Source organism: Scyliorhinus torazame, chromosome 5 (assembly GCF_047496885.1).
Source record: "Scyliorhinus torazame isolate Kashiwa2021f chromosome 5, sScyTor2.1, whole genome shotgun sequence".
Taxonomy (NCBI): domain Eukaryota; kingdom Metazoa; phylum Chordata; class Chondrichthyes; order Carcharhiniformes; family Scyliorhinidae; genus Scyliorhinus; species Scyliorhinus torazame.
Window position 1 is genome coordinate 152015960 of NC_092711.1, and position 15783 is coordinate 152031742.

The 15783-nt window shown below is 49.6% G+C and overlaps 1 protein-coding gene across 1 annotated transcript in view; it reads right to left on the minus strand.

Moving 5' to 3' along the window:
- LOC140417977 (uncharacterized) overlaps positions 1 to 15783 on the minus strand; it is a 154973-nt gene that overhangs the window by 47235 nt on the left and 91955 nt on the right. The window contains exon 3 of the mRNA XM_072501408.1: positions 775 to 1073. Coding sequence (XP_072357509.1) covers positions 775 to 1073 — 299 coding nt within the window. The remainder of the gene's footprint in view (positions 1 to 774; positions 1074 to 15783) is intronic.

The window sequence follows — 15783 nt, forward strand, 5'->3', positions numbered from 1 at the left end:
CTTCAAACCCTCCCTCCACCCTCATATTATGGGCAAGCTCCCCCTCGCCCCTTGGAAGAGACAACCTGGGGTGGACCAGGCGGAACGGCACCCAGGGGGGTCATCAGAGACTCCAGGGTGGTCAGGGTAGCTGCAGGGTCGCCCTCTGGCCTTATCCCTGGTATGCGGTCAACTTTGCACTGTCCAGCTGGCATCCTTGCACTGCAACCCTGGCAACCAGGCAGTGCTCCTGCTGGCTCGGCAGTGCCATCCCAGCACCTTGTTCAGTTTGGGTTTAAAGTCAAACTAGTTTAATATTCTGATTCAGAATAAAGTTTTGTTTAACAATAGCCAAGCCGTAGTTTTTATGATGTCACTCCTGGAGTGAATCATTCTTTCTGCACACTCTTACAAAATAAACTAAAATATTGGGTTTTGGTCCAGTTTCCTAGACACTGTTGGGGCCGGGGCGAGGATCGTAGTATCGAGGCTGTCTGCTGCTCACAGGTAACCGGAGTCATTGTGATCCCCATAACCTTCAAAGGTTCCCCTGTATATATGGCCAACGTGGCCCTGGAGTCTCGCAGGGCTCGGGGCAAGATGCCCATCCGGAGATGCCGGAATGTTTATTCCCTGACGGTGGAGACGTCAGCTCCCGTATCCGCCTCTATTTCTCGGGAATGGCCATTGACCAAGAGTGTTATCTTTATCAGGGACACCATAGGGATGATGATGCAGTTTAGTATTGCTCATTCTGACAGCTCTGACTGGCTCATGTTTTTTGGCCACACTTACAGCAATCTTGCGGCTGACATTTGTTCGTCCTCCCGGAAGGTTTGCCCAGTACTTCTAGGGTTTTGTGTCTGTCTCGAGATGCCAGAATGTCCTTGCTGAATGTCGAGTTGATGGTGAGTGTGGCACATGAGAGCTTTCATTGGGAATTCTGTCCTGGTATTCCCAGGGATCGTCCCAGCAGTGTAGAATCGGTAACGCTGCAGGTTTACGGACAGTTTAGGGTCGTAATGTTTCTTTACTAAATCCACAAGATGGTTGAACATCTGGGCCCTTTCTCGCCTGTTATGGGCCAACTTCTCCTGTGGGACAGAGAGGGCAATGTGAGCCACATAAAAGCTTCAGTGGCAGCGGAAGGGGGAGCTGTGGCGGGTGACAGGCATGGGCACCGCTGCTGATGATGGGTGGGGTGTGCAGGTTGGTGCCAAGGTGTACTGGGGGTGGGGGTGCTGTGCAAACCACAGGGCCATGAGAATAAGGGGGTGCAGCCGCGGTGGCGTGTGAGACTGGTGCGAGGTGGCGGATGCTAACTCACCCCTGCTGCCCGATGGAGGTCATTGATCTTCTTGCGGCACTGGGTGTCGGTCCTCCTGGTGACACCCCCCGAGTTGATGGCCGCTGCCACTGCCTCCCAGGCGGCACTGGCCGACCTGTGGCTGACCCTCCAACCACTTGGAGGAACAATTTATCCCGTGTGGACTCCACCGTATTCAACAGTCTGGTGAGGTCGGCACGCCTGAATCACTGTGCGGGTCTCCTTGGCCGCATGGCTGTGTGCTGTCTGGGGTTTGCTCTGTGAAATGTGTGAACGTCGTGAGCTTTTGTCCTCTAGAAAATGAGTGAAGAATTGATAATGGAAAATAAGGAGCTGGCTGATGAATTGAACAGAATTGTATCATTGTTCATGAGAAAGGATCCAAGTAACTTTAGGGGTTGCCCATTTAAGGCAGATTTGAGAAGAAGTATTTTCTCTCCGAGCGGGATGTGTCATTGGAACACTCTTCCTCAAAAGGCAGTGGAAGCAGAGTCGGTGAATATATTTACAGCTAACTGGATAGATTCTCGACAAGTAGCAACGTGAATGGTTGTTGGGGGCAGCTGGGAATGTGGAGGTTACAATCAGATCAGCAATGATCTTGCTTTTCACCTGATTATTAAGCTGACGTTAGCCACCCTATTTCTGCTTCATCTTACACTTCAGTTCTTTTATCATCCTGGGAGCTCAACGAGTTGTCCTGCTTTTCCTTCTTGTACGAATAAACACTGACGGTACCTGAAGTATTTAATCTCGAGAAGGGGACCACTGTTCTGTTACAATTTTGCTGCCAATCGTTGGTTGCAATTAATCTGGAATAGGTTCTAAATCCCTTGAAATTGGTCCCAAGTGTTTTTATTCTCGATTCTTTCCTGTTCTTTTCCAGAGCTTATCTAATTCTTGTATGTTCTTATTTTCCCTTTTCCCTAAACGTTGCGGAGACCAGCAGTAAGCAGGAAAATGTGGCGAGAGCAGCGATCGCTAGATCAGCGAGGAGGATAACGGAGCAGTGAGAGCAGCGATCGCTAGATCAGCGAGGAGGATAACGGAGCCGTGAGAGCAGCGATCGCTAGATCAGCGAGGAGGATAACGGAGCAGTGAGAGCAGCGATCGCGAGATCAGCGGGGAGGATAACGGAGCGGGGAGAGCAGCGATCACTAGATCAGCGAGGAGGATAACGGAGCAGTGAGAGCAGCGATCGCTAAATCAGCGAGGATAATGGAGCGGTGAGAGCAGCGATCGCTAGATGAGCGAGGAGGATAACGGAGCAGTGAGAGCAGTGATCGCTGGATCAGCGAGGAGGATAACGGTGCGGTGAGAGCAGCGATCGCTAGATCAGCGAGGGGGATAACGGAACGGTGAGAGCAGCGATCGCTAGATCAGCGAGGAGGATAACGGAGCGGTGAGAGCAGCGATCGCTCGATCAGCGAGGAGGATAACGGAGCAGTGAGAGCAGCGATCGCTAGATCAGCGAGGAGGATAACGGAGCAATGAGAGCAGCGATCGCCAGATCAGCGAGGAGGATAACGGAGCGGTGAGAGCAGCGATCGCTCGATCAGCGAGGAGGTAATGGAGCAGTGAGACAGCGAGCGGGAGACCAGCAGCATGGATAAACGCTCCACTGAAACAGATTATTTGCTCAAATTCAACTTGTGTTTAATCCAATTTCTTCATTCAAATGTAGTTGTATGTAGACAAACTTAAAATGTTTACTGATATAATTTGCCTTTGTTCATAGATATACAATGTGTAAAATAGAAATTTTAATGTCATGTATTTAATTAAGTTTACTTTTTAATTAGGTTTACTTATTGGTTTTAAATTAATTAATTGATCTAGCTTGCATTAGAGGTACTTATATTAAATTCAATGTTTACAGATTTAACCCTACACGCCTCCTTGTGTTGTGATGATCGATGTGAATGTTTCTTCCAGCTCCAATCACACATTCACAGAGAGGGAAAAATGACAAAGAGAGGGAGAAAGAGTGAGAGTGTGGGAGAAAGACTGAAGGCCTCGGGCCCTGTTGACAGAACTCTGCTCACAGCCTGCTCAGTGTCTGCTCCCTCATGGCCTCTGTTTCAGTGCCAGCTCTGCTCAAAGTCTCACCCACTGTCACTACACTTTGTCCCAGGGTAGATGGGCGTTATAACCTGCCTGCTTACCATTGGCTGGGGACTAATGACAATCCCACAATCCTGTGGGAGTATGAGCTTCCCCAATGAGGGGGGCGGAGAAATCATTAGCAGACTCCCTGTATAAATAAAGCTGGCCAGTTTGGAACTAGCAGGAAGGAGTAAGCAGCAAGTGAGGTTGCTGCTGTAGTGTATATATATGTTATTGTAAATAAATGTTATTTCTTTGTATCCTTGAAACTCGTGCTGGATTCTTCGTGGCCCTCACAAAACTGGCGACGAGAATTAAAGTGAATAGCTGTCTACACTACTGAAGCCACCTCCCTGGATTTTTGTTGGATACAGTTTGGAAGTAGTTTTCTATTACACCATGCCTCTGTACGGACATTTGGGTGTTTTTGATGCTGCGCTGGAAAGCTGGAACCAGTATGCACAACGGATGCGTTACTATTTCCGGGCAAACAATATCACCTAAAATGAGCGCCAGGTGGTCATATTGCTCACCGCCTTTGGCCAGCATACGTTTGGGGTGATTAGGAGCCTTACGTACCCAACTTTGCCGGACACCAAAACGCTTGAGGAACTTGCGAATTTAGTGGGGCAGCATTTTAACCCAGCCCCATCCACGATAGTCCAACATTACCGGTTTAATACCGCTGAGAGGACCCCTGGAGAATCCCTTGCCGACTTTCTATCCAGGCCACGCAGGATTGAGGAGTACTGTGACTATGGTGAGACCTTGTCAGAAATGTTACGCGACCGTTTGGTTTGCGGTATTAATAATGCGGCCACCCAGAGAAAGTTGTTATCTCAGCCAACATTGACTTTTCAACAGGCCATTCAAATAGTATTGTCCCGAGAGAGTGCAGAACGAGGAGTGCAGGAGATACAGGGAATGGAAGTGCATGCCTTGGGGCGCGACCACTTCTGTCCGAAAACGTCCCCCCCGCACTCCTGCGGCACCTTGGGCGAGACGACGTCCGGATCGACGCCAGTGGCCGTCGGACATTCCTCCCCGAAGGGAGCCTTCTCCAGAACCAATGGATGAGCCATGTCCGTGTCAGACTTGTAGGCGCCGACCCCGTCGCGGACGCCGGTCCTGGGGGCACCAGAGGCGCCGTCGTTCCGACCGAAACAGGGACCAGCCCAGGGGCCGTACCTTCCATGTGGATGAACCTGCGGCGACTACTCCTGAGGACGTGGAGACGGAGGACGACTGCCTGCAGCTCCATTGTGTGGCAGCTCCCCGTGTGGCCCCCATTAAGGTGACAGTACAGGTCAATGGTCACCCGCTTGAGATGGAGTTGGACACTGGCGTAGCGGTCTCCGTGATCGCCCAGAGGACATTCGACCGCATCAAGCAGGGTATACAGACCCTTACATGAACCGACACACAGGCCAGGTTGGCCACCTACACGGGGGAACCATTGGACAGCGCAGGAACTACGATGACCCCTGTTGTTTATAGACGCCAGGAGGAGCGTTTCCCATTTATCGTGGTGCGCGGCCATGGGCCCAGCCTGTTGGGTCGGGACTGGTTGCGCCATTTGCGCTTGCAGTGGCAGCACATCCTCCAAACAGTTTCTGGAGGGTTGACTGAGGTGCTAGGACGATACCCAGATGTATTCCAGCCCGGTTTGGGGAAAATAAAAGGGGCCGTAGCCCGTATCCAAGTCGAACCAGGAGCCACGCCGCGCTATTTCCGGGCGCGCCCGGTGCCTTACGCCTTGCTCGAGAAGGTAGAAGGGGAGCTCACTCATTTGGAAACTTTGGGTATTATCAGGCCCGTCCGTTTCGCTGACTGGGCAGCACCAATTGTACCTGTAATGAAGCCAGATGCCACAGTTCGCTTGTGCAGCGACTATAAACTTACAGTGAATACACGGCTTCCCTACTCGACCGATATCCAATGCCTCGCATAGTGGATCTCTACGCAAAGCTTGCAGGTGGACTCTCGTTCACAAAATGAGATGAGTCACGCCTACCTACAGTTGGAGCTGGACCCTGCCTCCCGACCATATGTAATGATTAATACACACCGGGGCCTGTATGAATGTACACGTTTGCCCTTTGGAGTATCCTCTGCCTGCGCTATTTTTCAACGCGTTATGGAGGGCATTTGAGAGGTTTACCGTGTGGCGCTGTCTACTTAGATGACGTTTCGATCACAGGGACGCTGGAGCAGGAGCATTTGGAAAATCTGGAGGCTGTCGTTAAGACTCTTTTCGGAGGCTGGCGTCTGTTTACGTCGCTCAAAGTGCGTCTTTCAGGCAAAGGAAGTAGTCTACCTGGGTTATTGGGTGGAACACGAAGGTTTGCACCCCGTCGCAGAGAAGGTGCGCGCAATTCAACAGGCCCCCGCCCCGACTGACACTTCGCATCTTTGTTCTTTTCTTGGCCTCGTAAACTATTACGGGAAGTTCCTCCCCAATCTGGCAACTACGCTGGCCCCGTTGCATCTTCTGCTAAAGACAAATCACACCTGGGTTTGGGGTCAGCCGCAAGAAACTGCTTTCCGGCGGGTAAAACAACAATTGTCGTCGTCCGGGTTACTAACCCACTATGATCCTGGAAAGCCTTTGCTTGTCACATGTGATGCATCCCCGTATGGTATTGGAGTCATCCTGTCCCACAAGATGGAGAACGGGGCCGAGCGGCCGATAGCTTTCGCCTCCCGCACATTGACTGCAGCGGAAAAAAAGTATGCGCAGATCGAGAAGAAGGGCCTTGCAGTGGTCTTTGCGGTGAAACGTTTCCGCCAGTACGTGTATGGCCGCCACTTCACTTTCGTGACTGATCATAAGCCTCTGCTGGGACTTTTCAGAGAGGATAAGCCAATACCGCCCATTGCTTCCGCACGGATCCAGCGCTGGGCTTTGTTGCTTGCTGCATACGAGTATTCTCTGGAGCACAAACCAGGAACGCAGATAGCGAATGCCGACGCACTGAGCCGATTGCCTTTATCGACCGGCCCCATGTCGACCCCCACGACCGGTGAGGTGGTTGCAACCCTAAATTTTATGGACACCTTGCCTATCACGGCATCACAAATCCGTGAGTAGACCCAGACGGAGTCAGTCCTGTCAAAGGTTCGACACATAGTCCTGTATGGTGGGCAGCAGAGACAGCTCCCAGGTGAGTTGCAGGCATTTTCCTCCAAGCTGTCAGAATTCAGCGTGGAAGACGGCATCCTCTTGTGGGGGACGCGTGTGATTGTGCCGGAAAAAGGACAGGAACTGATACTAAGAGACTTGCACAATGGGCATCCAGGTGTGACCAAAATGAAAATGTTGGCCCGGAGTTATGTTTGGTAGCCAGGCATCGACACCGACATTGAGAAGGTGGCCCAAAACTGCTCCATTTGCCAGGAGCTTCAGCCGGCCGTGCCCCTACATCACTGGGAATGGCCAGGGCGGCCTTGGGCACGCTTGCATGCAGATTTTGCAGGCCCTTTTCAAGGATCCATGTTCCTTCTATTAATCGACGCCCAGTCTAAATGGCTAGAGGTGCATAAGATGCAGGGGACAACGTCCTGCGCAACAATTGAGAAGATGCGTTTGTCTTTTAGTACACATGGCCTCCCCGAGGTGCTGGTCATGGATAACGGCACTCCATTCACCAGTGAGGAGTTTGCGAGGTTCATTAAGATGAACGGCATACGCCATATCCACACTGCCCCTTACCACCCGGCTTCAAATGGGTTGGCAGAGCGCGCAGTGCAGACATTCAAACGAGGCCTAAAGGAGCAGTCTTCCGGGTCAATGGACACGAGACTGGCTCGCTTTTTGTTTTCGTATAGAACCACCCCCCATGCGATGACTGGGGTAGCTCCCGCAGAACTCCTAATGGGCCGGAGACTTCGCACCCGCCTTAGTATGGTTTTCCCAGACATTGGCCCAAAAGTACGCCGCACACAAGAACGGCAGGGACAGGGTTTTTCTCGGCATCGGCCAATTCGGCAGTTTGCATCCGGTGACCCAGCGTTTGTTCGCAATTTTGCTGGTGGTGCCCAGTGATCCCTGGCGTAATCTTTCGCCAAACGGGCCCTATATCTTACCAGGTGCAAGCCCAGGGTCGTCTCCAGCGCAAACATGTAGACCACGTTCGGTCCAGAAGACTATCCCTTCCAAAGATTCCCCGCCCCCGGAGCTCATTTCTACAGCCGCAGAGACCAGAGACAATGGTCCTCACAATCTTCCTCTGGTGCCTCACTCAAAGGCTGCGCAGGTCGTTACAGAACCGCATGGAGATAGAGACGCCGAGATGACAGAGACAGCAGACTCTGACTCCGAGATGGAGACACAGGACGCATCAGAGGGGGAATCCTCGGGCACACGGGCCGTGGATGTACAACCGTTACGCCGTTCATCACGGAAGCGCCGGTCTCCGTCTCGTTACACGCCACCCGATCCAGCGCCTCGTTCGAATGGTGTCCGGCCTGCGGCAAAACGAGTCCGACGCCCTCCTTCGCCAGGGTCTTCGGTGGATTCCTTGGACTTCGGCAGGGGGGGTGGGGGGGGGGATGTTATAACCTGCCTGCTTACCATTGGCTGGAGACTAATGACAATCCCACAATCCTGTGGGAGTATGAGCTTCCCCATTGAGGGGGGTGGAGAAATCATTAGCAGACTCCCTGTATAAATAAAGCTGGCCAGTTTGGACCTAGCAGGATGGAGTAAGCAGCAAGTGAGGTTGCTGCTGTTGTGTATTTATGTTATTGTAAATAAATGTTATTTCTTTGTATCCTTGAAACTCGTGCTGGATTCTTCTTGGCCCTCACAAAAAGGGGGCAATTACTAGGGGGCATAGGTTTAAGGTGCGAGGGGCAAAGTTTAGAGGAGATGTACGAGGCAAGTGTTTTACACAGAGGGTAGTGGATGCCTGGAACTCGCTGCCGGAGGAGGTGGTGGAAGCAGGGGCGATCGTGATGTTTAAGGGACATCTTGACAAATATATGAATAGGATGGGAATAGAGGGATACGGACTCCGGAAGTATAGAAGATTTTAGTTTAGACGGGCAGCATGTTCGGCACAGGCTTGGAGGGCCTGTTCCTGTGCTGTACTTTTCTCTGTTCTTTGTTCACACTGCTCACAGACTCAGATTTTATGAATGCTCTGCTCACTGCATCAGCCTCCATCACCACTCGGCTCAGGGCCACAGCCTCTGTGGCTCCACTGCTCCCATCCCCCCACTGAGCCGCTCACGGCCTCAGCCTCCGTCACCACTCGGCTCAGGGCCACGGCCTCTGTGGCTGCACTGCTCCCATCCCCCCACTGAGCCGCTCACGGCCTCAGCGTCCGTCACCATTCGGCTCAGGGCCACAGCCTCTGTGACTGCACTGCTCCCATCCCCCCATCCCATTACTGAGCCACTCACAGCCTCGGCCTCTGTCACCACTCGGCTCAGGGCCACGGCCTCTGTGACTGCACTGCTCCCATCCCCCCATCCCATTACTGAGCCGCTCATGGCCTCGGCCTCAGTCACTACTGTTTGGGGCCTGAGCCTCTGTGACCGCACCACCCACTGCCTCGGTCTGAGAACATTCTGCTCACAGCACTGCCTTCTCCGAGGCCAAAATACTGTGGGTGGAGACTGCCAGTTAGCATGCAAATCAACACAACAGACTTCAATTGCCGTCTAAAAAGTGACAGGGTGGAAACATAGAAAATAGAAGCAGGAGGAGGCCATTCAGCTCTTCGAGCCTGCTCCACCCTTCATTATGCTCATGGCTGATCATCAAGTTCAATACTCTGATCCCGCCTTCCCCATATCCCTTTATCCCTTTAGTCCCAAGAGCGATATCTAATTCCTCTTGAATTACACAACTACCTTTTGGCCTCAACTACTTTTTGTGTTGGCGAATTCCACAGATTCCCCACTTTCTGGGTGAAGAAATTTCTCCTCACCTCAGTCCTAAAAGGTTTACCCCTTATCCTCAAACTATGACCCCGAGTTCTGGACTCGCCCACCATTGAGAACATTCTTTCTGAATCTACCCTGTCTAATCCTGTTAAAATTTTGTAATTTCTTTGGGATCCTCTCTCATTCTTTTAAACGCCAATGAATTTAATCCTAACCGATTTAGTCTCTCCTCATATGACAGTCCCGCCATCCCTGGGATCAGCCTGGTAAATCTTCGCTGCACTCTCTCCACAGCAAGAACATCTTTCCTCAGATAAGATACTAAAACTGCGCACAATATTCCAGGTGTGGCCTCAGCAATGCCCTATACAATTGCAGTAAAACATCTCGATTCCAATAATTAAATCCTCTCGCTATGAAGGCCAACATACTATTTGCCTTCTTTACTGCCTTCTGTATCTGTGCGCTTACTTTCAGCGACTGATGCACGAGGACACCAAGTTCTCGCTGAGTACCCACCTCTCACAATTTACACCCATTCAAATAATAATCTGCTTCACTATTTTTGCTCCCAAAGCTGTAAAAGGAGCATGGAGCTGAATATGGAACTGAAAGGGGATTTAGACATGAAGGGAGGGAGACTGGTACCGAATGAGTATCTGCCTTTACCACAGAACTTGGTGTCCAAGGCATTGCTGACTCACGGCACCGAGGACCCTGGTTCGATCCCGGCCCCGGGTCACTGTCCGTGTGGAGTTTGCACATTCTCGCAGTGACTGTGTGGGTCCCACCCCAACAACCCAAAAAAAGATGTGCAGGGTAGTTGGATTGGCCATGCTAAATTGGCCCTTAATTGTAAAAAAATAATTGGCTACTCTAAATTTATTTAAACAAAGAACTTGGTGTCCAAGCCAGAGTGAAAAAGGAGGTAGTCGAGACACTGATGGGTTAAACGTTGACAGTGAGGTATTTGATCGGCTGAATTTACTGAAAATCGGTAAGTTACCAGAACCGGATGAGACAGATTTAAGGATACGGAGTTTATATTAACTACAAAGGAGAAGAACACAGCAGGAGAACAGCAGAGGTTACAGAGATAGGGAGGGTCACAGGGGCTGAAGGAGGTTGCAGAATTCAGGAGTGTTGTAGGGGTAGACAATGTTACAGAGATAGAGAGGGTCGTCGGGGCTAAAATAATTTTTACACAGAGAGGGAAACCTATGTGGATAGCAGGATGCCGGGGACAGAGGGAGGCCTGTGGGGGATGTAGGGTTGTGCATGAAGGTCCCTCCTTCTCAATGTTGCCCCTCACCTGAGGTATGGTGATCCTCAGGTTAACTCACCACAAGTTAGCTCTCCCCCTCAAAGGGGAAAGCAGCCTGTGGTCATCTGCAAACATTGCGACTTACTTACTTTACTGTAGGGGAGGGAACTATTATAGAGATAGGGAAGGTTGTTGGGGCTGTATGATGTATGAAAGTTCAGGTGGGGTGTAACATCTAGAGGAGGTTTCAAAGATAGGAAGCGTTGTAGGGATGGGAGGAAGCTCCAGAGATAGAGAGAGTTGTAGGGATGGGAGGATGTTACAGAGACAGGGAGAATTGTACAGTTGAGAGAAGGTAACAGGCATGGGGTGGTATTAAGAGTCTCAACACAGTAACTGGGATGGAGAGAGTTTTATGGCTATTGGATTGTCTGACAAGGGAGCAATTGAGGAGATACAGCAATAGTGAGTATTTTTGGAGGCTGGGGAAGATTACAGCACTGTGTGCATTGTGGGGGCATCGAGGATTTAACAGAAAAAAAGAGGTTGGAGGGGCTTGAAGAGGTTACTGGGATAAGGGAGGGTCACAGGGGCTGTAGGGGTGCAGCATCTGGAGGAGATTGCTGTGATTTGATGTGCTATCTAAGAGTTGAGCTAACGGGTGTTATGGAGGGTGGAGGGGATGTAGGAACTGTAGAATGTTACAACGATAAACAGGGTTATACCTCTTAATGAGGTTGGAGAAATAGGGATAGTTTTGGGATTGGAGGAGGTCACAGAGATAGGAAGGGTTGTAGGAGCTGGAGGATATAGGATGTAGCCTCTGAATGACAAACTCAGATCGGAAGGGGCGAAGGTTTAGTGGATCGTAAAGAGAACTGGAGGGTTCCAGTGGGAGGAAAATGTGAGATTGATGGGGATCGTTGCAGAGATTGGAATTGGTAACAGAGATAGGGAGAGTTAGATGGTCTGGATGTACCGAGAGAGATAGGGCGTGGGGTTCTGCGGTTCCCCAGCCGCGTGGTTCTCGGTGGCGTGCCATTCGCCGGCGGCGGGATTCTTTTTGTTGAAATATTTTATTGGAGGCATTTTCAAATATATACTTAACAAAGAAGAAAAACAAAAAATAACCATGGCAACAGCGAACAGCCACAGCATCCTTACCGCCCCATCACCCACCCCAACTTGATGCCACCCTCCCCCCTTCACCCCCCCAGCTTTTCTTTTAATAAACATTTTATTAAGGTATTTCTTTGGCATTGCAACAGCAACAAAATAAACAATGTACATAACAAGGAAAATATTAACCTAGTGCAAATACTGCCTTCCCACACCCACAGGTCCTACAATTACTTACCCCCCTAATCTACGTTAGCCAAACCCCCTCCCCCCCCCCCCCCCCCCCTTTCTGCTGATGATTAATTCTCCGCGAAGTCGACGAATGGTTGCCACCTTCGGGCGAACCCTAACAGAGACCCTCTCTTGGTGAACTTAATTTTCTCCAGGCAGAGGAAGCCAGCCATGTCCGAAAGCCAGGTCTCCGATTTCAGGGGCTTTGAGTCCCTCCATGCCAGTAATATCCGTCTCCGGGCTACCAGGGAAGCAAAGGCCAGAACATCTGCCTCTTTCTCCTCCTGGATTCCCGGATCCGGCGACAACCCGAAAATCGCCACCTCTGGACTCATTGCCACCCTCGTATTTAATACCTTGGACATGATGTCGGCAAACCCCTGCCAAAATCCCCTCAGCCTTGGACATGCCCAGAACATGTGGACATAGTTCACTGGCCCCCGCACACATTTCACACACCTGTCTTCCACCCCAAAGAATCTGCTCATCCGGGCCACTGTCATGTGAGCCCGGTGAACGACCTTAAATTGGATCAGGCTGAACCTGGCACATGTTCTCTATATCATGGCAGTGAGTTCTCCCAGTGAGCCAGAGAAGACAGAGCCAGGAGTGAGACACAGGTAAGAGTGAGTTTGGGAATTTGGATCTAGGTGGGAATTGAATTAAATCAGTAAGGCAGCTCCTTTTAAATTTCAGGAGTTTAAATTAATTTAAATTAAGCTAGTATTGTGCAGTGTGGGTTAACAAGGGCTGCCCCACCCACTCACATAACTGGTTGGCAGTTAAGTGTCAGTCACTTAAATCTACCTTGATCTAAAAGCAGGTGGGCGAGAGGAGTCAATTCAGGACAGTTTAAAAAGAGCAACTTGTAAACTCACTCCCAGTGAGTTCTCCCGTGAGCCAGAGAAGACAGAGCCAGGAGTGAGACACAGCTAAGAGTGAGTTTGGGAATTTGAATCTAGGGAATTGAATTAAATCAGTAAGGCAGCTCCTTACCGCTTTGGATACTGTTGAAGGAGATGGCTCACCAGGGGAAGGCAGCAGCAGCCAGGTTCATGGCACCGTGGTTGGCTCTGCTGCGCAGCTGGGCAGGAAGAAGAATGGCAGGGCTATAGTGATAGGGGACTCAATTGTAAGGGGAATAGACAGGCGGTTCTGCGGACGCAATCGAGACTCCAGGATGGTATGTTGCCTCCCTGGTGCAAGGGTCAAGGATGTCTCGGAGCGGCTGCAGGATATTCTGGGGGAGGAGGGTGAACAGCCAGCTGTCGTGGTGCACATAGGCACCAACGATATAGGTAAAAAACGGGACGAGGTCCTACAAGCTGAATTTAGGGAGCTAGGAGTTAAACTAAAAAGTAGGACCTCAAAGGTAGTAATCTCAGGATTGCTACCAGTGCCACGAGCTAGTCAGAGTAGGAATGTCAGGATAGAGAGGATGAATGCGTGGCTCGAGAGATGGTGCAAGAGGGAGGGATTCAAATTCCTGGGACATTGGAACCGGTTCTGGTGGGGGGGGGGGGGACCAGTACAAACCGGATGGTCTGCACCTGGGCAGGACTGGAACCGATGTCCATGGGGGGGGGGGGGGGGGGGGGGGGTGTTTGCCAGAGCTGTTGGGGAGAGTTTAAACTAATGTGGCAGGGGGATGGGAACCGATGCAGGAAGTTGGAAGGTAGTAAAACAGGGACAGAAATAAAAGGCAGTAAGGGGGAAAGTGTAAGGCAGAGAAGCCATAGTCAAAAATCAAAAAGGACGACAGTACAGGGTACAGTGACTGAGGGGAGCTCAGTGAATAGGACCAGGAATACTAAAAGAAATAAAACGGGAAGTGAAAACATTAATGGTAAGCGACACGGCAGGTTGTTACATGAAGATATGGGTTCAACGACAAGGAAAATTAGGAGAAAGGTTAAGAGGAAATATAACTTAGGAGAGGTTACGGATCGAGGTGTTAAGATTCAGAACAGAGGTTAAAAAGTCAACATAAGTGTACTTTACCTGAATGCTCGTAGTATTCGGAATAAGGTAAATGAGTTGATGGCGCAAATCATCGTGAATGACTATGATTTAGTGGCCATTACTGAAACATGGTTAAAGGATGGTCACGACTGGGAGTTAAATATCCGAGGGTATCGAACTTTTCGGAAGGACAGAGTGGATAGTAAGGGAGGTGGTGTAGCTCTGTTATTTAAGGATGACATCCGGGCAACAGTAAGGGATGACATCGGTGCTATGGAGGATAAGGTTGAATCCATTTGGGTGGAAATGAGGAATAGTAAGGCGAAAAAGTCACTGATAGGAGTAATCTATAGGCCACCAAATAGTAACATTATGGTGGGGCAAGCAATAAACAAAGAAATAACTGATGCATGTAGAAATGGTACATAGTTATCATGGGGGATTTTAATCTACACGTCGATTGGTTTAACCAGGTCAGTCAAGGCAGCCTTGAGGAGCAGTTTATAGAATGTATCCGCGATAGTTTCCTAGAACAGTATGTAATGGAACCTACAAGGGAACAAGTGGTCCTAGATCTGGTCCTGTGTAATGAGACAGGATTGATTCAGGATCTCATTGTTAGGGATCCTCCCGGAAGGCGCGATCACAATATGGTGGAATTTAAAATACAGATGGAGGGTGAGAAGGTAAAATCAAGCACTCGTGTTTTGTGCTTAAACAAAGGAGATTACAATGGGATGAGAGAAGAACTAGCTAAGGTAGACTGGGAGCAAATACTTTATGGTGAAACAGTTGAGGAACAGTGGAGAACCTTCCAAGTGATTTTTCACAGTGCTCAGCAAAGGTTTATACCAACAAAAAGGAAAGACGGTAAAAAGAGCGAAAATCGACCGTGGATATCTAAGGAAATAAGGGAGAGTATCAAATTGAAGGAAAAAACATACAAAGTAGCAAAGATTAGTGGGAGACTAGAGGACTGGGAAATCTTTAGGGGGCAACAGAAAGCTACTAAAAAAGCTATAAAGAAGAGTAAGATAGATTATGAGAGTAAACTTGCTCAGAATATAAAAACAGATAGTAAAAGTTTCTACAAATACATAAAACAACAAAGAGTGGCTAAGGTAAATATTGGTCCTTTAGAGGATGAGAGGGGAGATTTAATAATGGGAGATGAGGAAATGGCTGAGGAACTGAACAGGTTTTTTGGGTCGGTCTTCACAGTGGAAGACACAAATAACATGCCAGTGACTGATGGAAATGAGGCTATGACAGGTGAGGACCTTGAGAGGATTGTTATCACCAAGGAGGCAGTGATGAGCAAGCTAATGGGGCTAAAGGTAGACAAGTCTCCTGGACCTGATGGAATGCATCCCAGAGTGCTAAAAGAAATGGCTAGGGAAATTGCAAATGCACTAGTGATAATTTACCAAAATTCACTCGACTCTGGGGTGGTCCCGGCGGATTGAAAATTAGCAAACGTGACACCACTGTTTAAAAAAGGAGGTAGGCAGAAAGCGGGTAATTATAGGCCAGTGAGCTTAACTTCGGTAGTAGGGAAGATGCTGGAATCTATCATAAAGGAAGAAATAGCGAGGCATCTGGATGGAAATTGTCCCATTGGGCAGACGCAGCATGGGTTCATAAAGGGCAGGTCATGCCTAACTAATTTAGTGGAATTTTTTGAGGACATTAACAGCGCGGTAGATAACGGGGAGCCAATGGATGTGGTATATCTGGATTTCCAGAAAGCCTTTGATAAGGTGCCACACAAAAGGTTGCTGCATAAGATAAAGATGCATGGCATTAAGGGGAAAGTAGTAGCATAGATAGAGGATTGGTTAATTAATAGAAAGCAAAGAGTGGGGATTAATGGGTGTTTCTCTGGTTGGCAATCAGTAGCTAG